The sequence below is a fragment of the Chiloscyllium punctatum genome, chromosome 37 (genome assembly GCF_047496795.1).
Source record: "Chiloscyllium punctatum isolate Juve2018m chromosome 37, sChiPun1.3, whole genome shotgun sequence".
Lineage (NCBI taxonomy): Eukaryota > Metazoa > Chordata > Chondrichthyes > Orectolobiformes > Hemiscylliidae > Chiloscyllium > Chiloscyllium punctatum.
In genome coordinates this window covers 43,374,428-43,390,012 of record NC_092775.1, presented here as the reverse complement: position 1 = coordinate 43,390,012, position 15,585 = coordinate 43,374,428, and the positions used below count along the sequence as shown (strand labels likewise).

General features: G+C 39.8%; 1 protein-coding gene across 7 annotated transcripts in view; it reads left to right on the top strand.

Annotated features, from left to right (window-relative positions):
* Window positions 1-15,585, top strand: part of ythdf1 (YTH N6-methyladenosine RNA binding protein F1) — a 37,394-nt gene that overhangs the window by 9,911 nt on the left and 11,898 nt on the right. For all 7 annotated transcript variants that reach the window (XR_011954597.1, XR_011954596.1, XR_011954595.1 and 4 more), the window contains exon 4: window positions 4,970-6,496. Coding sequence is in view for 3 of the 7 variants with exons in the window: in XM_072556684.1 (XP_072412785.1) it covers window positions 4,970-6,496 (1,527 nt within the window). In the remaining 4 variants the exon portion in view is untranslated. The remainder of the gene's footprint in view (window positions 1-4,969; window positions 6,497-15,585) is intronic.

The following is a 15,585-nucleotide window of genomic DNA, read 5'->3' as shown; positions in this document are numbered from 1 at the left end:
TATTTTTCTTCTTTTCCCACTCTCCGAATTCCTTTATCTGCCCTAGGAAGCCTATTGGTAATTTATTAGCAGAATTCCAGAATTTTGACTGCAAGTAGATTTTGGAAAAATAAATTGCTTATTTGTCCAGGGTGCCAGATGCATATGAATGCTGCTTGACCACCTAGACAATTTAATACCCTTTTAATTGTAGCTGCACTTGTATTTTTTTGGCAGTGTCATTGATGTTACATTTGATGGCTTACCTTCAAGTTGTCTTCCAGCAGGTTCCTGATTTATGAATGTTTAAGTAATGAATACTTAAAGAATGCAAACCTGTGCAGTGATGTAATTTTCAAGATCCAATGTATGGATGTATTTATGAATGGCTACTTTGTATTATCCTGTATAGTGTTCCAACTCTGGGAACTGACTCAAACAGAACCCATTCACAACCCAGGGTATGCCTTTATGTGAGCAGTATTTGGCTCACTTGCTTCCATTTTAAGAAGTGTGCTTTAACATAAGCAGTGTTAATTGTTTTGTGGCTGAATAGGTTCTACTGTAATGAATATTACAATATTGGAATTTAAGAATTAATTTAGTTATCCAATGTAACAAAACCAGAAATTGCTGGTGACATTCAAAAAGTCTAACAACCTCTGTGGGAAGAAAGCAGAATTAATATTTTGAGTTAACTGACTCTTTATCAGAACTCTGTTTTCTTCCCATACATGCAAATGTTAACTCTGCTTTAATCCTGCAGATGCTGTCAGACTTGCTGAGATTTTCCAGCAATTCCTATATTTCTTTCAGAAGTCCAGCATCTGCAGTTCTTCGTTTTATTTTAGCTTTCCAATGCCATTCAGGTTTCAACCAATATGGACATATTGAGACTTGCAAACTCCACATTCTTATGTACATTTTGAAGATAATTAGGGAAACTTAAATTAAAGCTTTTATGCTCCTAATGGATTTATATTGGTTGAAGATGTTTAGTTTCTTCAGTAGTTTAAAGTGTTGCTTTTCTGTTACATTGCATGCATTTGGATCCTTGTGCAATTATATTAATCCTATTAGGAGAGCAGACTCAACATTTCTGATGGCAACAGATTAATAGTTGTGTGTCAGGATGTTTTAAAATAATTTTTTTCAATGTTTTTGTTTTTTTAACATTTTTTGATGGTATGCGAAGGTCCAGACAGGTCAGTATTGGGGTAGCTCTGTTGTGGATCTATAGGATGTTTAAGCATTCAGCCAAAAAAAACTAGAGCGCATAGGAATGATATCTCCTGGAGATTTGGAGAAATATAGTAATTCTTTAAGGAGAGCAATGGCACCTTAGACATTGGTACTGAATTATTTAGCTAAGAGTGTGATCCTAAAATTACAGCTGTCTTAGTGGGCAGCACGGTGGCACTGCAGTTAGCACTGCTGCCTCACAGCGCCAGAGACCTGGGTTCAATTCCCACCTCAGGCGACTGTCTGTGTAGAGTTTGCACGTTCTCCCCGTGTCTGCGTGGGTTTCCTCCGGGTGTTCCGGTTTCCTGCCACAGTCCAAAAGTGTGCAGGTTACGCGAATTGGCCATGCTAAATTGCCCGTAGTGTTAGGTGAAGGGGTAAATGTAAGGGAATGGGTCTGGGTGGGTTGCACTTCAGCGAGTCAGTGTGGACTTATTGGGCTGAAGGGCCTGTTTCCACAATGTAAGTAATCTAATCTGTTTCTATAGTTATAGTACATTTAAATAATGCACCTTAAAGGGAAAGCAAATGTTTTGTCAATGTAGAGAAAAGCTACATGTAACTTTTAAAATCATGGAATGTTTCCTGCACAGAAGGGGACCATTAATCTTAAATCTGTCATTGCTAGTTCTCTGCAGGAGCATCTCTGCTAGTCCCAGTGCTGTAGTCCTTGTAGCCCAAAACTTTTGGTTGGCTGCTTCCCACTGAAAGCCAGATTTTTATCTACCCTCTTCAGACTTGCAAACAGATATTAATCACTTGCTATGTTTTTAAAGAAAAGGTTCTTTTTATTGTATTTGATTCTCTTACTAATCATATTTGTAAACTGTCTTTGGGTTCTTGACCTTTTCGCCAACAGGAACTGTTTCTCCTCGCCTACTTTGTCTTGGTCCCCCAAGATTTTGAACACCTTTCCTAATGCCTTTAAGTAGGACAATGCCAGCTTCTCCAATATATCTCTAACTGAAGACCCTCTTCCCTGTAACCATTCTTGTAAACGTTTTATGTACCCTCTCTAATAGATTCATCTCGAAATTCTGGTGGCGAGAAGTAGACAGAATACGCAAGTTGAGTTTTTATTTTCAGACAGTGGAAGTTCTGATTTCAGTTTACAGCCAGTCACAACAAATTCATTCCTGTTCGTTTTGAATAGAATTGTGCCAATTTGGTTTGCCGTAGCTTGCAATTGTACAGTTGGCAAATTTTAAATTTTTAAACTGATTAAAGGAGCACTCACTATTCATTTCAATCAAATGAATTTTTTTAGTCATTAAAATCTTGCACAATTTCACCAGGACTCAAACCATTTTGAGATTTACTAACTTTAGCAAAGAATTTTTAGGACATGGCACAAGTAGCTCTGCAACTTCATTTTAGAAGGCATTAAACTCTAGCTAATAACACATTGCACCAGGTGCTGATCCACTTTCATCTCTGTGCTTGCTGACCCATGTTAGACTCCTGGTTAAGCAGCACCTTGATTTTGAAGTTCTGTTTTCAAATCTCACCATCACCACACGTTTATGTCTGCAATCTGTTTTCACCCTACATCCCTCTGAACTGCGTACACTGCTCCACTCTGTCCTAACTTCCATGGCTATGACTTGAGCTCGGGGATTCTCTCTGCAAACTCCTCCTCCACCTCTGTATGTCTTCTGAGTTTTAAGGAGCTTTGTCTTGACAAAACTTGACCTCTATGTTTGCTTGTCAAATTTTGTTAAACGACTGAAGTGAAATATAGTGGGAGGTTTTACTCTAAAAACACTAGATTAACATAGGTGGTTGTTCAAAGACTCTGATAACATTAGATTCCCTACGGTGTGGAAACAGACCCTTCGGCTCAACAAGTTCACAAAGACCCTCTGAAGAGTAACCCATCCAAACCCATTTTCCCCTTCATTCACCCCTGACTAATGCCCCCAACACTGTGAACAATTTAGCATCGTCAATTCACCTGACCTACGTATCTTTGGATTATGGGAGGAAACCCATGCAGACACAAAGAGAATGTGCAAACTCCACATCCGCAGTCCCTCAAGGCAGGAATGAAACCCATGTCCATGGTGCTGTGAGGCAGCAGTGCTAACCAATGAGCCACTGTGCCACCCCAAATTATTGGAAAGTGAATTGGAGAAAGCCAGAAAGGGTTGGACCTGGCATTGCAATAATTAACTTCAGTTCATTGATAACACTAGTACAAGCTTAATGGATGGACTCATGTTTCAATTTCTGGAATCTATAGTAAGACCAATTCAATAACTTTTTTTTTCAAAAAAATAAGACAGTCCCACATTATTCGGAAAAGTAATGATATCTGAAACTCTGTTGTTGAAAGTTAACATTTTAATTTGTATCTTCTGGGCATTTATTTTGTTTAAGAATAGAATGTTGATAAATTCAATTGTGTTAATGTCAAGTCTACCCAAACCATGTGTGTGAACAATGTATTCGCATTGCTTGATTTATCTGATGTCTAACAAGAAAACGTAATGCCATACAAAGTGCAACTTCCAAACTGGCAATCTCTTATTATCTTGAAGGACAAGGGCAGCAGATGCAGGGCACATCACTTCCAAGTTGCCCTTCCAGTCATACCGTCACCTTTGCTTTGAACTTTAATGCTGGTCAAAAGTCCTGGAGTTGTTCTTCCCATGGCAATATGGGTGTGCTGTCACTACATAGACTGCACCAATTCAAGGATGTGACTCTCAACTGCTAATGCTTTGCCAGGGACTTTGGGGATTGTCCATAAAAGCTGGCCTTGTCAGCAATACCTGCATCTCATTAATGTATTTTTAAGGAAGACCCATTAGCTTTGAGGCAATTTTTATTTTGGCATTGCATCAAATGAAGCCTCTGCAGTGCAGGTTTGACATGAAGTTGACAAACTGATGGTCACTGGATTTTGCCAAGTAACATGAAACCATCTTGGAGATAATCTTCCACTAATTTCAGTGAGACGGTAACTTTAAAATTTTTCAGGCAGTCCAATTTACAAAATTAATTTAAAACTATTTAAAATAACTACTGACCTGTTGTTACTTCATTATATCTGCTGGCATCTAATGAAATGTTAGTTTGAGCTAATATTTAACACTTCCAGATAGGAAGTAAAGACTGTAATTTTGCTTTAGACATTTTCCAAATTTGTGTAATTTATATTTACATATCTTAGCATTACTTTAAAAACTTGTTTATTTTACATTTGGCTATGTTACCAGACTCTGCAGGGAAGATAGCAGTCCTGCTGTGACATCCTGAGGTTTCTGCAGAAATTTCTTGTGGTATGTTTAACAGGGAAAATTAGGACTGACTGAAAAATATTCCTGTCAGTCCAGTTGCTTGCTTGTGTTAATGAGACTGTTTTTGAATGGCTTATTTGTACAGGACATTGACTCCAATAGTTGCCTCATAAACTCATGTCCCTACATTTAAATTTCTGGGTGGAAGACCTCTTGTACTCCATCGCCAATGCTAATGTGGTCTTAGTTGCAGCTGTGATCTTGCAAGTCTGGTTAATTTTCTAGTACAGGTTTAGGTGAGACTTTACAGTTTAAAGTATATTTGAAGTTAAAGATCTTATGAAGCCTAATTGACTTTAACTAACTACAATCTTGATGAGACAAAGCACTTTTTAAAAAGAAATCAATCTCTGATGCAGTTCCTCGTTGTGGCAGAATGAAAACATGAATGCATGTGTTTTGAGAATAACAGTATTATAACTCTGTTTTTCTTTTTCAATCAACAGAGTAACAGCTATCCTTCAATGACTGATCCATATTTGTCAAGTTATTATGCCCCGTCCATTGGATTCTCCTATTCTCTTAGTGAAGCAGCACCATGGTCCACTGGCGGTGATCCTCCTATTCCATATTTAACAACTTATGGACAGCTGAGTAATGGAGACCATCATTTCATGCATGATGCTGTGTTTGGTCAGCCTGGGGGACTAGGGAGTACCCCATATTTAAACCAACATAGATTCAACTTTTTCCCTGAAAATCCAGGGTTTTCTGCATGGGGAACTGGTGGATCTCAGGGACAACAAACACCAAGCTCAGCATATGGCAGTAGCTATAGTTACCCACCTAGTTCTTTGGGAGGGACAATAGTGGATGGACAGGCAGGGTTTCCAAATGATACCTTAAATAAGGCACCAGGCATGAATAGCATTGAACAGGGGATGGTTGGACTAAAGATTGGAGCTGTGACATCATCAGGTGTAAAGACTGTAGGATCTGTGGTAAACAGCCCAGGTATGACCAACGCAGCACCTGGAAATGGCTCAACAGCTGGTGTATCTGCTCCAAAGCCAACATCATGGGCTGCCATTGCAAGTAAACCAGCCAAGCCTCAACCAAAATTAAAACCAAAGACGGGAGCAGCAGTAGGAGGTTCAGCATTACCTCCACCACCTATAAAACACAATATGGACATTGGTACATGGGACAATAAAGGACCTGTACCAAAAGCTCCTCCAACCCATCAGACCCCTAATACTCAGGCAGTTCCACAGCAGCAGTTGACTCAGCCCCCTCCAGCTCAGCCATTACAACTTCCACAGCAACCTTATCAGAATCCTCAACAACCCCCACAGAACCGATGGATAGCCCCTCGCAATAGAGGGGCAGCGTTTGGTCAAAATAGCGGAACTGGTAATGAAAGCAACTCGGTGGGTAATCTACCGGTTAGCTCTCCTCCAAGCAATGAGACTCATCCTGTTCTTGAAAAGTTGAAGGCTGCATACTGCTACAACCCAAAAGACTTTGACTGGAATCTTAAAAATGGCCGAGTGTTTATTATCAAGAGCTACTCTGAGGATGATATCCATCGCTCTATCAAGTACTCCATTTGGTGCAGTACTGAGCATGGCAACAAACGCTTGGACAGTGCTTATCGCTCGATGGCTGGAAAAGCCCCTGTTTACTTACTATTCAGTGTGAATGGCAGTGGACACTTCTGTGGAGTGGCAGAAATGAAATCACCAGTGGACTATGGTACATGTGCCGGGGTTTGGTCACAGGACAAGTGGAAAGGCAAATTTGACGTTAAGTGGATCTTTGTAAAGGACGTACCTAATAACCAGCTGAGGCATATCCGTTTGGAAAACAATGATAATAAGCCAGTCACTAACTCTCGGGACACTCAGGAGGTTCCTTTAGAGAAAGCTAAGCAAGTGCTCAAAATTATTGCTACTTACAAGCATACCACCTCAATTTTTGATGACTTTTCACATTACGAAAAGCGTCAGGAAGAAGAGGAAGTTGTACGTAAGGTAAGTCCTGCTAGATCATTCATGCATTCATGCTGAAATTACCAGCCAACAGGATAGCATTTTATTGTACAATGTGTTTTGATTGCACAAAATTAGTTGCTTTTCAATTGATTTCCAATTCAGCCATTAACTGTAAATAAACTAATTTCTTACACATGACTTGTAATTATAACTCTGTCATGTCATGGACCGTATCTTTTTTTGGAAAACGAAAAAGAAAATTTGATTTGTTTGCAATTGAAACTTTTAGGGATTACACACCAGTTAGCAGGGGTCTTTTTCTTTCACCCCCCTCCCATCCCTGGCCTATAGGCTAATTATTTTTATTTTGTGTATTGGATTCCAGAAATTTGTTTAACGTTACACTAATTGACCCAACCTAGTATTTAACATTCCATTCAAAACAGCTACTTGAATGTGGCTATTTCTATTTCACGCTATAACCATAACGTATGTATCCAAAGTAAGGAATGATATACTGTTCTAAATTAAAGGTGATTTGGAATTTATGGCAATTTGTTTGGAACTGAGCTTCAGAAGTTTATGGGAAATAAAACTGACTTTTTTTTTAAAAAGGTATGTTCAGTTTTTTTTTCACTTAAGGCTGCTGTCATGATACACTAAAATTTCAATGATGAAATTTTATGCCTAACATATATCCATAAATTTTTCTGTCTTTTAAGTTATTATTCTTGCCCTTATTTATTCAAAAGCAATGACTGCAGATGATGTTAGGGAATGGGTGTGCGGGAATGCATTTAACAAATTATTTCATATTCAATTTAATTTTTTTCAAACTGTTCATGTTCAAATATATAAAATCCTATGCACAACTGCTAGTAAAATATGATATTTGGAACTGCTTGAATAGGATAAATACTCGTTCTGCGACAGTAAAGGCAATGCATCTTATTACAGCAGACCTTGTACACTGAATGCATTCCTTTGACTACAGGATTTTTTTCTTTTGGAGAACAAATTCAACCCTACATTTAAGACAATAATTAAAGCCATAGAGCCCAATGACTTGATGTTTCACTGGCAGATAGTTTCTAGTCAACCTAATCAGAAGTGTAATTACACATTTATCCAAAATATGAGGTCATAATCTTAAAAAATAATTAGAGCATTGCATTTAGGATTTACACTAAGATAATCCAAAGGGATCCTACAAATACATTGAAAAAGGGTAACTAGGAAGAGAATAGGGCCCCTTTAAAGATCAACAAGGCCACTTACATATGAAACCACAGGAGATGGGTGAGATACTAAAGGAATATTTTGTATCAGTGTTTACTTTTGGAGGATGATTTGGAAGATATAAAATGTGGGGAAATAAACGGTGACATCTTGAAAAATGGCCATATTGCAGAGTAGGTGGTGCTGGATGTCTTGAAATGCATAAAAGTGAATGCATCCCCTCTGGATTTAAGGCAGAAATTTGTTATCCTATCCCCTACATCTGGGTAGAAACTTGGAGCTAGAACAAAGAGTTCATATCTCTGGTTTGTTGCCTGTGCCGTGTGCTAGCTAGCCAAGGAATAGGGAGAAAGAGGAGTTGAACACGTGGCTACAGGAATGGTGTAGGAGAAAGGGTTTTGGATTTCTGGATAATTGGGTCTCTTTCTGGGGTAGGTGGGACCTCTGCAAACAGGACAGTCTTCACCTGAGCAAGAGGGGTACCAATATCCTTTTGGGGGGGGGGGGGGGGGGAAAGAGGGTGGGGGAATTTATTAATGTTCTTTGGGTGGGTTTAACTAATTGAGCAGGGAGATGTGAACCGAAATTGTCGTTCAAGTATACAGGAAGTTGTGAGTAGTGAGGTCAGAACTAAGGTCACAAGAAGGCACTAGCAAGCAAGAAGTTGGTTTGAAATGTATCTACTTCAATGCCTGGAGCATCTGGAATAAGGTGAGTGAACTTGCAGCATGGGTTAGTACCTGGGATTTTGATGTTGTGGCCATTTCAGAGACATAGGTAGAACAGGGACAGTAATGGTTATTGCACATTCCAGGCTTTAGATGTTTTAGTAAGAACAAGGAAAACGGTAAAAGAGGGGTTGGTGTGGCATTGTTAATCAAGGACGATATTACGGTCGCAGAAAGGACGTTTGAGGACTCGTTTAATGAGGTAGTATGGGCTGAGATTAGTAACAGGAAAAGAGAGGCTACCCTGTTGGGAGTTTTCTATAGGCCTCCAAATAGTTCCAGGGATGTAGGGGATAGGATAACAAAGATTATCCTGGATAGGAGCGAGAGTGACAGTAGCTGTTGTGGGGTTGTTTAACTTTTCAATTATTGACTGGGAATACTATAGTTGAAGTATGTGAGAAGGGTCCGTTTTTGTCCAATGTGGACAAGAGGGTTTCCTAATACAATAGGACAGGGCAACAAGGAGCGAGGCCACATTAGATTTGGTACTGGGTAATAAAACTGGCCAGGTGTTAGATTTTGGAGGTGGGTGAGCACTTTGGTGATAGTGATCACAATTTGGTTATGTTTACTTCAGTGATGGAAAGGGTTAGGTATATACCACAGGGCAAGAGTTATAGTTGGGGGAAATGCAATTACAATGCAATTAGGCAAGATTTAGCATGCATATGATGGGGAAGGAAACTGCAGGGGATGGGCACAGTTGAAATGTAGAGCTTATTCAAGGACTAGCTACTGCGGGTCCTTGATAAGTATGTATCTATCAGGCAGGGAGGAAGTTGTCGAGCGAGGGAGCTGTGGTTTACTAAAGAAGGTGAATCTCTTCTCAAGATGAGATGTGATGGCTCATTTTGAGTTGCAAGTTAGCCAGGAAAGACCTCGAGAGAGCGAAGAGGAGCCCAGAGAGGACATGAAAAATCGTTGGCAGATAGGATCAAGGAACACCCTAAGGCTTTCCATAGGTAAGATTAGGGATAGTCAAGGATACTAGTGGGAAGTTCTGCATGGAGTCAGAGGAGATAGGATAAACGCTAAATGAATATTTTTTTGTTTTTTTTTCTAGTGTGAATACTGACAATGTGGTTGAGGTGAAATACTGAGATACAGGCTACTAGACTAGATGGGATCGAGGTTCACGAGGAGGTGTTAGCAATTCTGGAAAGTGTAAAAACTAGATAAGTCCCCTGGGCTGGATGGGATTTATCCTAGAATTCTCTGGGAAGTCAGGGAAGAGATCACCAAACCTTTGGTTGATCTTTGTTGTCATTCTCTACAGGAATAGTTCCAGAAGACTGGAGGATAGTAAATGATGTTCCCTTGTTCGAGAAGGGGAGTAGAGACAACCCTGGAAATTAGAGACCTGTGATCCTTACTTCGGTTATGGATAAAGTGTTGGAAAAGGTTATAAAAGAGAGGATTTATAATCTAGAAAGGAATAAGTTGATTAGGGATAGTCAACTCATTTTTGTGAAGGGTCGGCTGTGCCTCACAAACCTAATTGAGTTCTTTGAGAAGGTGACCAAACAGGTGAATGAGGATAAAATGATTAATTTGGTGTGTATGGATTTCAGTAAGGCGTTTGATAAGGTTCCCTACAGTAGGCTATTGCACAAAATACGGAGGCATGGAATTCAACATGATTTAGTGGTTTGGATCAGAAATCAGAAGACAGAGTGGTGGTTGATGGGAAATATTCATCCTGGAGTTTGGTTATGAGTGGTGTCCCACAAGGATCTGTTTTGGGTCCACTGTTTATCATTTTATAAATGACCTGGATGAGAGCATAGAAGAATGGGTTGGTAAATTTGCAAATGACACAAGTTTGGTAAAGTTGTGGATAGTGACGAAGGAGGTTGTAGGCTACAAGGGGGCATAGATAAGTGGCAGAGCTGGACTGAGAGCTGGCAAATGGCAATTAATGCAGAAAAGTGAGGTCATTCACTTTGGAAGGAGGATTAGGGATGCAGAGTACTGGGCTAATGATAAGATTCTTGGTAATGTAGATGAGCAGAGAAATCTGTGTCCATGTACATTGATCCTTGAAAGTTGCCACCCAGGTTGAAAAGGTGGTTGAGAAGGCCTATGGTATGGTGGCTTTTATTGGTAGAAAGATTGAGTCTTGGAACTATGAGGTTATGCTGCAGTTGTACAAAATTCTGGTGCAGCCACACTAGTGTCCAGTTCTGGTCATTGCATTATAGGAAGGATGTGGAAGCTTTGGAAAGGGTACAGAGGAGACTTACTAGTATGTTGCCTGGTATGGTGGGAAGGTCTTATGAGGAAAGACTGAGGGACTTGAGGCTGTTCTTGTGAGAGAAGAAAGTTGAGAGATGACTTAATTGAGACATAAGAAATTCATAGGGTTAGGTAGGTTGGACAGTGAGAGCCTTTTTTCTCTAGCGATGGCTAGAATGAATTGAGGGGTGATAGATGTAGGTTAGATGTCCAAGATAGTTTCTTTATTCAGTAGTAGGGCTGTGGAGTGCACTGCCTGCAACAGTAGGACTTGCTGACTTTAAGGGCATATAAATAGTTATTGGATAGGCATATAGACAAGAATGGAGTAGTGTAGGTTAGATGTGCTTCAGATTGGTTTCACAGCTCAGTGTAACATCGAGGGCTGAAGACCCTGTACTGCGCTGAGATGTTCTGTGACCTGGTAAAAACAATGACTGCAGATGCTGAAAACCAAATATTGGATTAGTGGTGCTGGAAGAGCACAGCAGTTCAGGCAGCATCCAACGAGCAGCGAAATCGACGTTTCGGGCAAAAGCCCTTCATCAGTGCTTTTGCCCGAAACGTCGATTTCGCTGCTCGTTGGATGCTGCCTGAACTGCTGTGCTCTTCCAGCACCACTAATTCAGTGTTCTGTGACCTGATCAGGTGGACCCTTAGACTCTGTGGGAAACCAGGAAATTGATTGCAGGGCCCCTTACTGAGATACTTGTATCATCGATAGCCACATGTAAGGTGCAGGAAGACTAGAAGTTGGCTAATGTTGTGCCACTATTGGTAAGGCAAAGCCAGGGCGCATAGACTGGTGAGCCTGACATCGCTGGTGGGCAAGTTGTTGGAAGGAATCCTGAGGGACAGGATTTACTTATATTTGGAAAGGCAAGGACTGATTGGGCAGAGTCAACATGGCTTTGTGTATGGGAAATGGAGTCTTACTAACTTGAGTTTTTTTTTTGAAGAAATAACAAGAGGATTGATAAGAGCAGAGCAGTGGATGTGATCTATATGGACTTCAGTAAGGTGTTTAACAAGGTTCCTCATGGTAGACTGGTTAACAAGGTTAGATCACATGGATACAGGGAGAACTAGCTACTTGTATACAGAACCGGCTTGAAGGTCAAAGACCGGGTGGTGGAGGTTCGCTTTTCAGACTGGAGGCCTGGGACCAGCAGTGTGTCACAGGATCAGTGCTGTTCGTCATTTAGATAAATGATTTGAATGTGAACACAGGAGGCATGGTTAGTAAGTTTGCAGATAACACCATAATTGGAGGTGAGTGGACAGCGAAGAAGTTTACCTTGGAGTACAACGGGATCTTGATCACATGGACCAATGGTGGTAGGTGAAGTTTAATTTAGATAAATGTGAGGTGCTGCATTTTGGAAAAGCACATCAGGGCAGGACTTAATGGTAAGGTCCTGGGAATGTTGCTGAACAAAGAGACCTAGGAATACAGGTTCATGGTTCCTTGAAAGTGGAGTTGGAGGTAGATACGATAGTGAAGAAGGTGATTTGTATACTTGCCTTTATTGGTCGGTGCATTGAGTAAAGGATTTGGCAGCTCATTTGTGGCTGTACAGGACATTGGTTTGACTACTTGGAGTATTGTGCGTAATTCTGGTCTTTCTCCAATAGGAAGGATGTTGTGGAACTTGAAAGGGTTCAGAAAAGATTTACAAGGATGTTGCCAGGATTTGAGCTATAGCTACTTTCCCTGCCGCATCGGAGGCTGGAGGGGTGACCTTTATGGAGATTTCTAAAATAATGAGGGGTATGGATAGGAGAAATAGGCAAGGTCTCTTCTCTGGGATGGGGGGAGTCCAAAACTAGAGGGTATAGGTTTAGGGTGAGAGGGGCAAGATATGAAAGGGACCTAGGGGGCAGCTTTTTCACACAGAAGGTGGTGCCTGTATGGAATGAGCTGCCAGAGGAAGTGGTGGAGGCTGGTACAATTACAATTATTAAGATGCCTCTGGATGGGTATATCAATAGGAAGGGTTTAAAGGGATATGGACCAAATGCTGGCGAATGGGGCTAGACTTGTATAGGATGTCTGGTCGGCATGGACAAGTTGCACCAAAGGGTTTTTTTTCTGTGCTGTGTATCTCTGTAACTAGTGAAACTTCACTATTTCATAAAACAGGTAGAGAGAAATCGGGGAATTATAGACCATTTAACCTGACCATTTAATGCTACATTCCTTTAAAAAAGATTTAATAGCAGAGCACTTGAAAGACAGTGACTGGATCAGAAAGAAAGAACATGCTGTACAAATCTGTTGAATTTTTCAAGGATGTGCCTTGTAGAGTTGACGAGGGGGAGCTGTGTATATGGTTTAATTGGACTTTCAGTAAAGTATCATGTAAGAGCTTAGTGCGTAAATTTCAAATGCATGGGTTTGTGAAGGTAGTGCAACTGACATGGATATTGAGCTGGTCGATAGAAATGAGGAATAAGTTAGTCTTTTTCTGAATAGTAGCAAATGACCAGTGGAGTACTACAGGGATCAGTGCTTGGACCACCAGCTATTCATAATATTAATGATTTTAGATGAAGGAACTAAATATAATAAGTGCAAGCTTGCAGATGACCGAATCGAGTGGGAGTTTGCAGAAATGCTTCTGTGTGATTTGGACAAGTTGGGTGAGTGGGCAAATACATGACACATGAAGTAGAATGTGGATAAATGTAAGGTTGTTTACATCGGTAGCAAAAACAGGAAGGCAGATCATGATTTGAATGGTGATAAATTGGGAAAGGGGTGGGGCGGGGTGTTGGTGGTGGTGCAGGTACCACAAGACTTAGGTATTCTTGTACAGCAGTTGCTGGAAGTAAGCATGCAGGTACAGCCGAGTAAAGAAGGCAGACGGTATGTTAGTCTTCATGAGACCATTGGAGTGCACAAGCGGCAATTGTACAAGACCTTGGTAAGACTACATCTGGAGTATTGTGTGCAGTTTGGGTCTTATTATCTGAAAAAGGATGTTGAGGCTATGGATGTGAGTGCAACAGGGTTTACCAGATGGATTCCTACTATACAAAGGGCAGTGGAAGTTTGGAAATCTCCTAAAAAACTGTGGAAGCAAGATCAACTGAAAAGTTTCAGACCTAGATTTTGTGTACATTAAGGCTATCAAGGGATATGGATCAAAGCAACTAGATGAAATTGAGCTGTAGAGCAGCTGTGATCCAGTTGAGTGACAGTGGGTATTCAAGGGGCTAAATGGCTTATTCTTTGCTGTGGTTTCATATTCATGGTGGTGGTTAGTGTGCATTTGCAAATCGTTTTTGCTGACTGTATATTAGTGATTGGTCTCTGAGTACTCTCAGCTATGAAGCATTAATTGTTAGTTGATCTGCTCTGACAGCATTTTCACTCCCTATTTGTAAAATGCATCTGTTTGTGTTTAAATGTCTGCCTGTCTCTAAGACTTCTTTAATTACTACCTATTCTTAAAAGATGGAATTATTTCATATGAAATGTTACATTGGTCCTTCCCCATAATATTGCATCCAGTAGTGGTAATTTTCTTTTCCAATTGTTGCATAATTCAGTATTTAGCATTTTCTAAATTAAAAAGGCAAATAATAATTTTAGTAATTTAAGTCTTATAACATATACCTGACTACATTATGGAAATGGATTTGAAACAATTAGATTATCACCTTTATGGCATAGGCATACTGGGGTGGCTTGAGCATCCTTTTTTTTAATATAGAAACCTGTTTTTTTTTCCCCATTGCTTTCAAGCAAGGCCTTATGAAAGGTGTGCAATCTGGATTTGCACTACTGGACTATCATGAAGGTAGTCAAGGTGAATGTTCAGTCTTGTACAGCAATTTTAAATTTAGCAGCAGGCTAGAATCCAGATTTCTATGCAGACACTGTTACACTTGTTTAGTTTGTGTTTGTATAGACTGAGCTATTAATTTTGACAATAGCTTCAAATGTAGCATATATTGTAGCTAAAATGCTATTTAAAATTTCTTATTTTCAATGATGTGAATTTGGCCAAATGGGTATTTATTTTAATGAGCAATGAAACTTGTGTTTTGAATTACCAATGCTTAAATTCATTTTCAATTAAACTTTCTTTCTATTTAAGCAAATTGTGCATTGTTTTGCTTAATAGGAGACCTTAATTTAAACCATGTTGCACCAAAGCAGCAGAAAGGCATTAAGGAAGGTTATTGCTGCAATTGTGCATATTAGTTGGTTCTTAAAACCTTCAGACTGATTTGGAAAGGCTATTGTTATTTTTGATTTGTAATATCAATGTCCTTTGTGAAGTTTTACTGAAATATAAAGGTGATAACATATGGAGCATACTAAATGTAATATATGGTTCTGGGTATGTCTGAAATCCAGTCTGGCCTGATTAGGCTAAGATCAGAGTTGTAAAACTTCCGTCAACCCTTGGCTGGGTCCAAAATGAAATTCTTGTTTCAATTTTTGATGTGTAATCCTGTTTCAATTAAATGAGTGCATGTATAGCAATTTTTATTAGGATGTTTTAACAGACGTTATAGCAAATTTTCTTTTAACATGAAATCTCCCACGTTCTCTTGACATTTTCTTTTCCCTGATTGAAGACTCAGTCAAATTTTAGAATAATAGGCACTTTTACACCATCTCATGGATATACTTTTGCAATCCAAAATCAGACGCACATATAATTGAGTCAAAGGAAATGAGACATTCTGAGAGGTAGCTAAAAGCTTGGACAATGAATTGGGATTTTATGGTAACTCATAAAAGGAAGAGTGAAAAGGGTGAAGCGAGAGAGTAGAAATTGAGTTTAAAGCCTAGATGTAAATAAAGCTGAAATGAAGTATTAGTGAATTTTTGGAGGGCCTTTATAACTGGAGGTAGTAGCAGAAATGGGAAGGGACCAAGTTATGAAGGGATTTCCACAAAAAGAA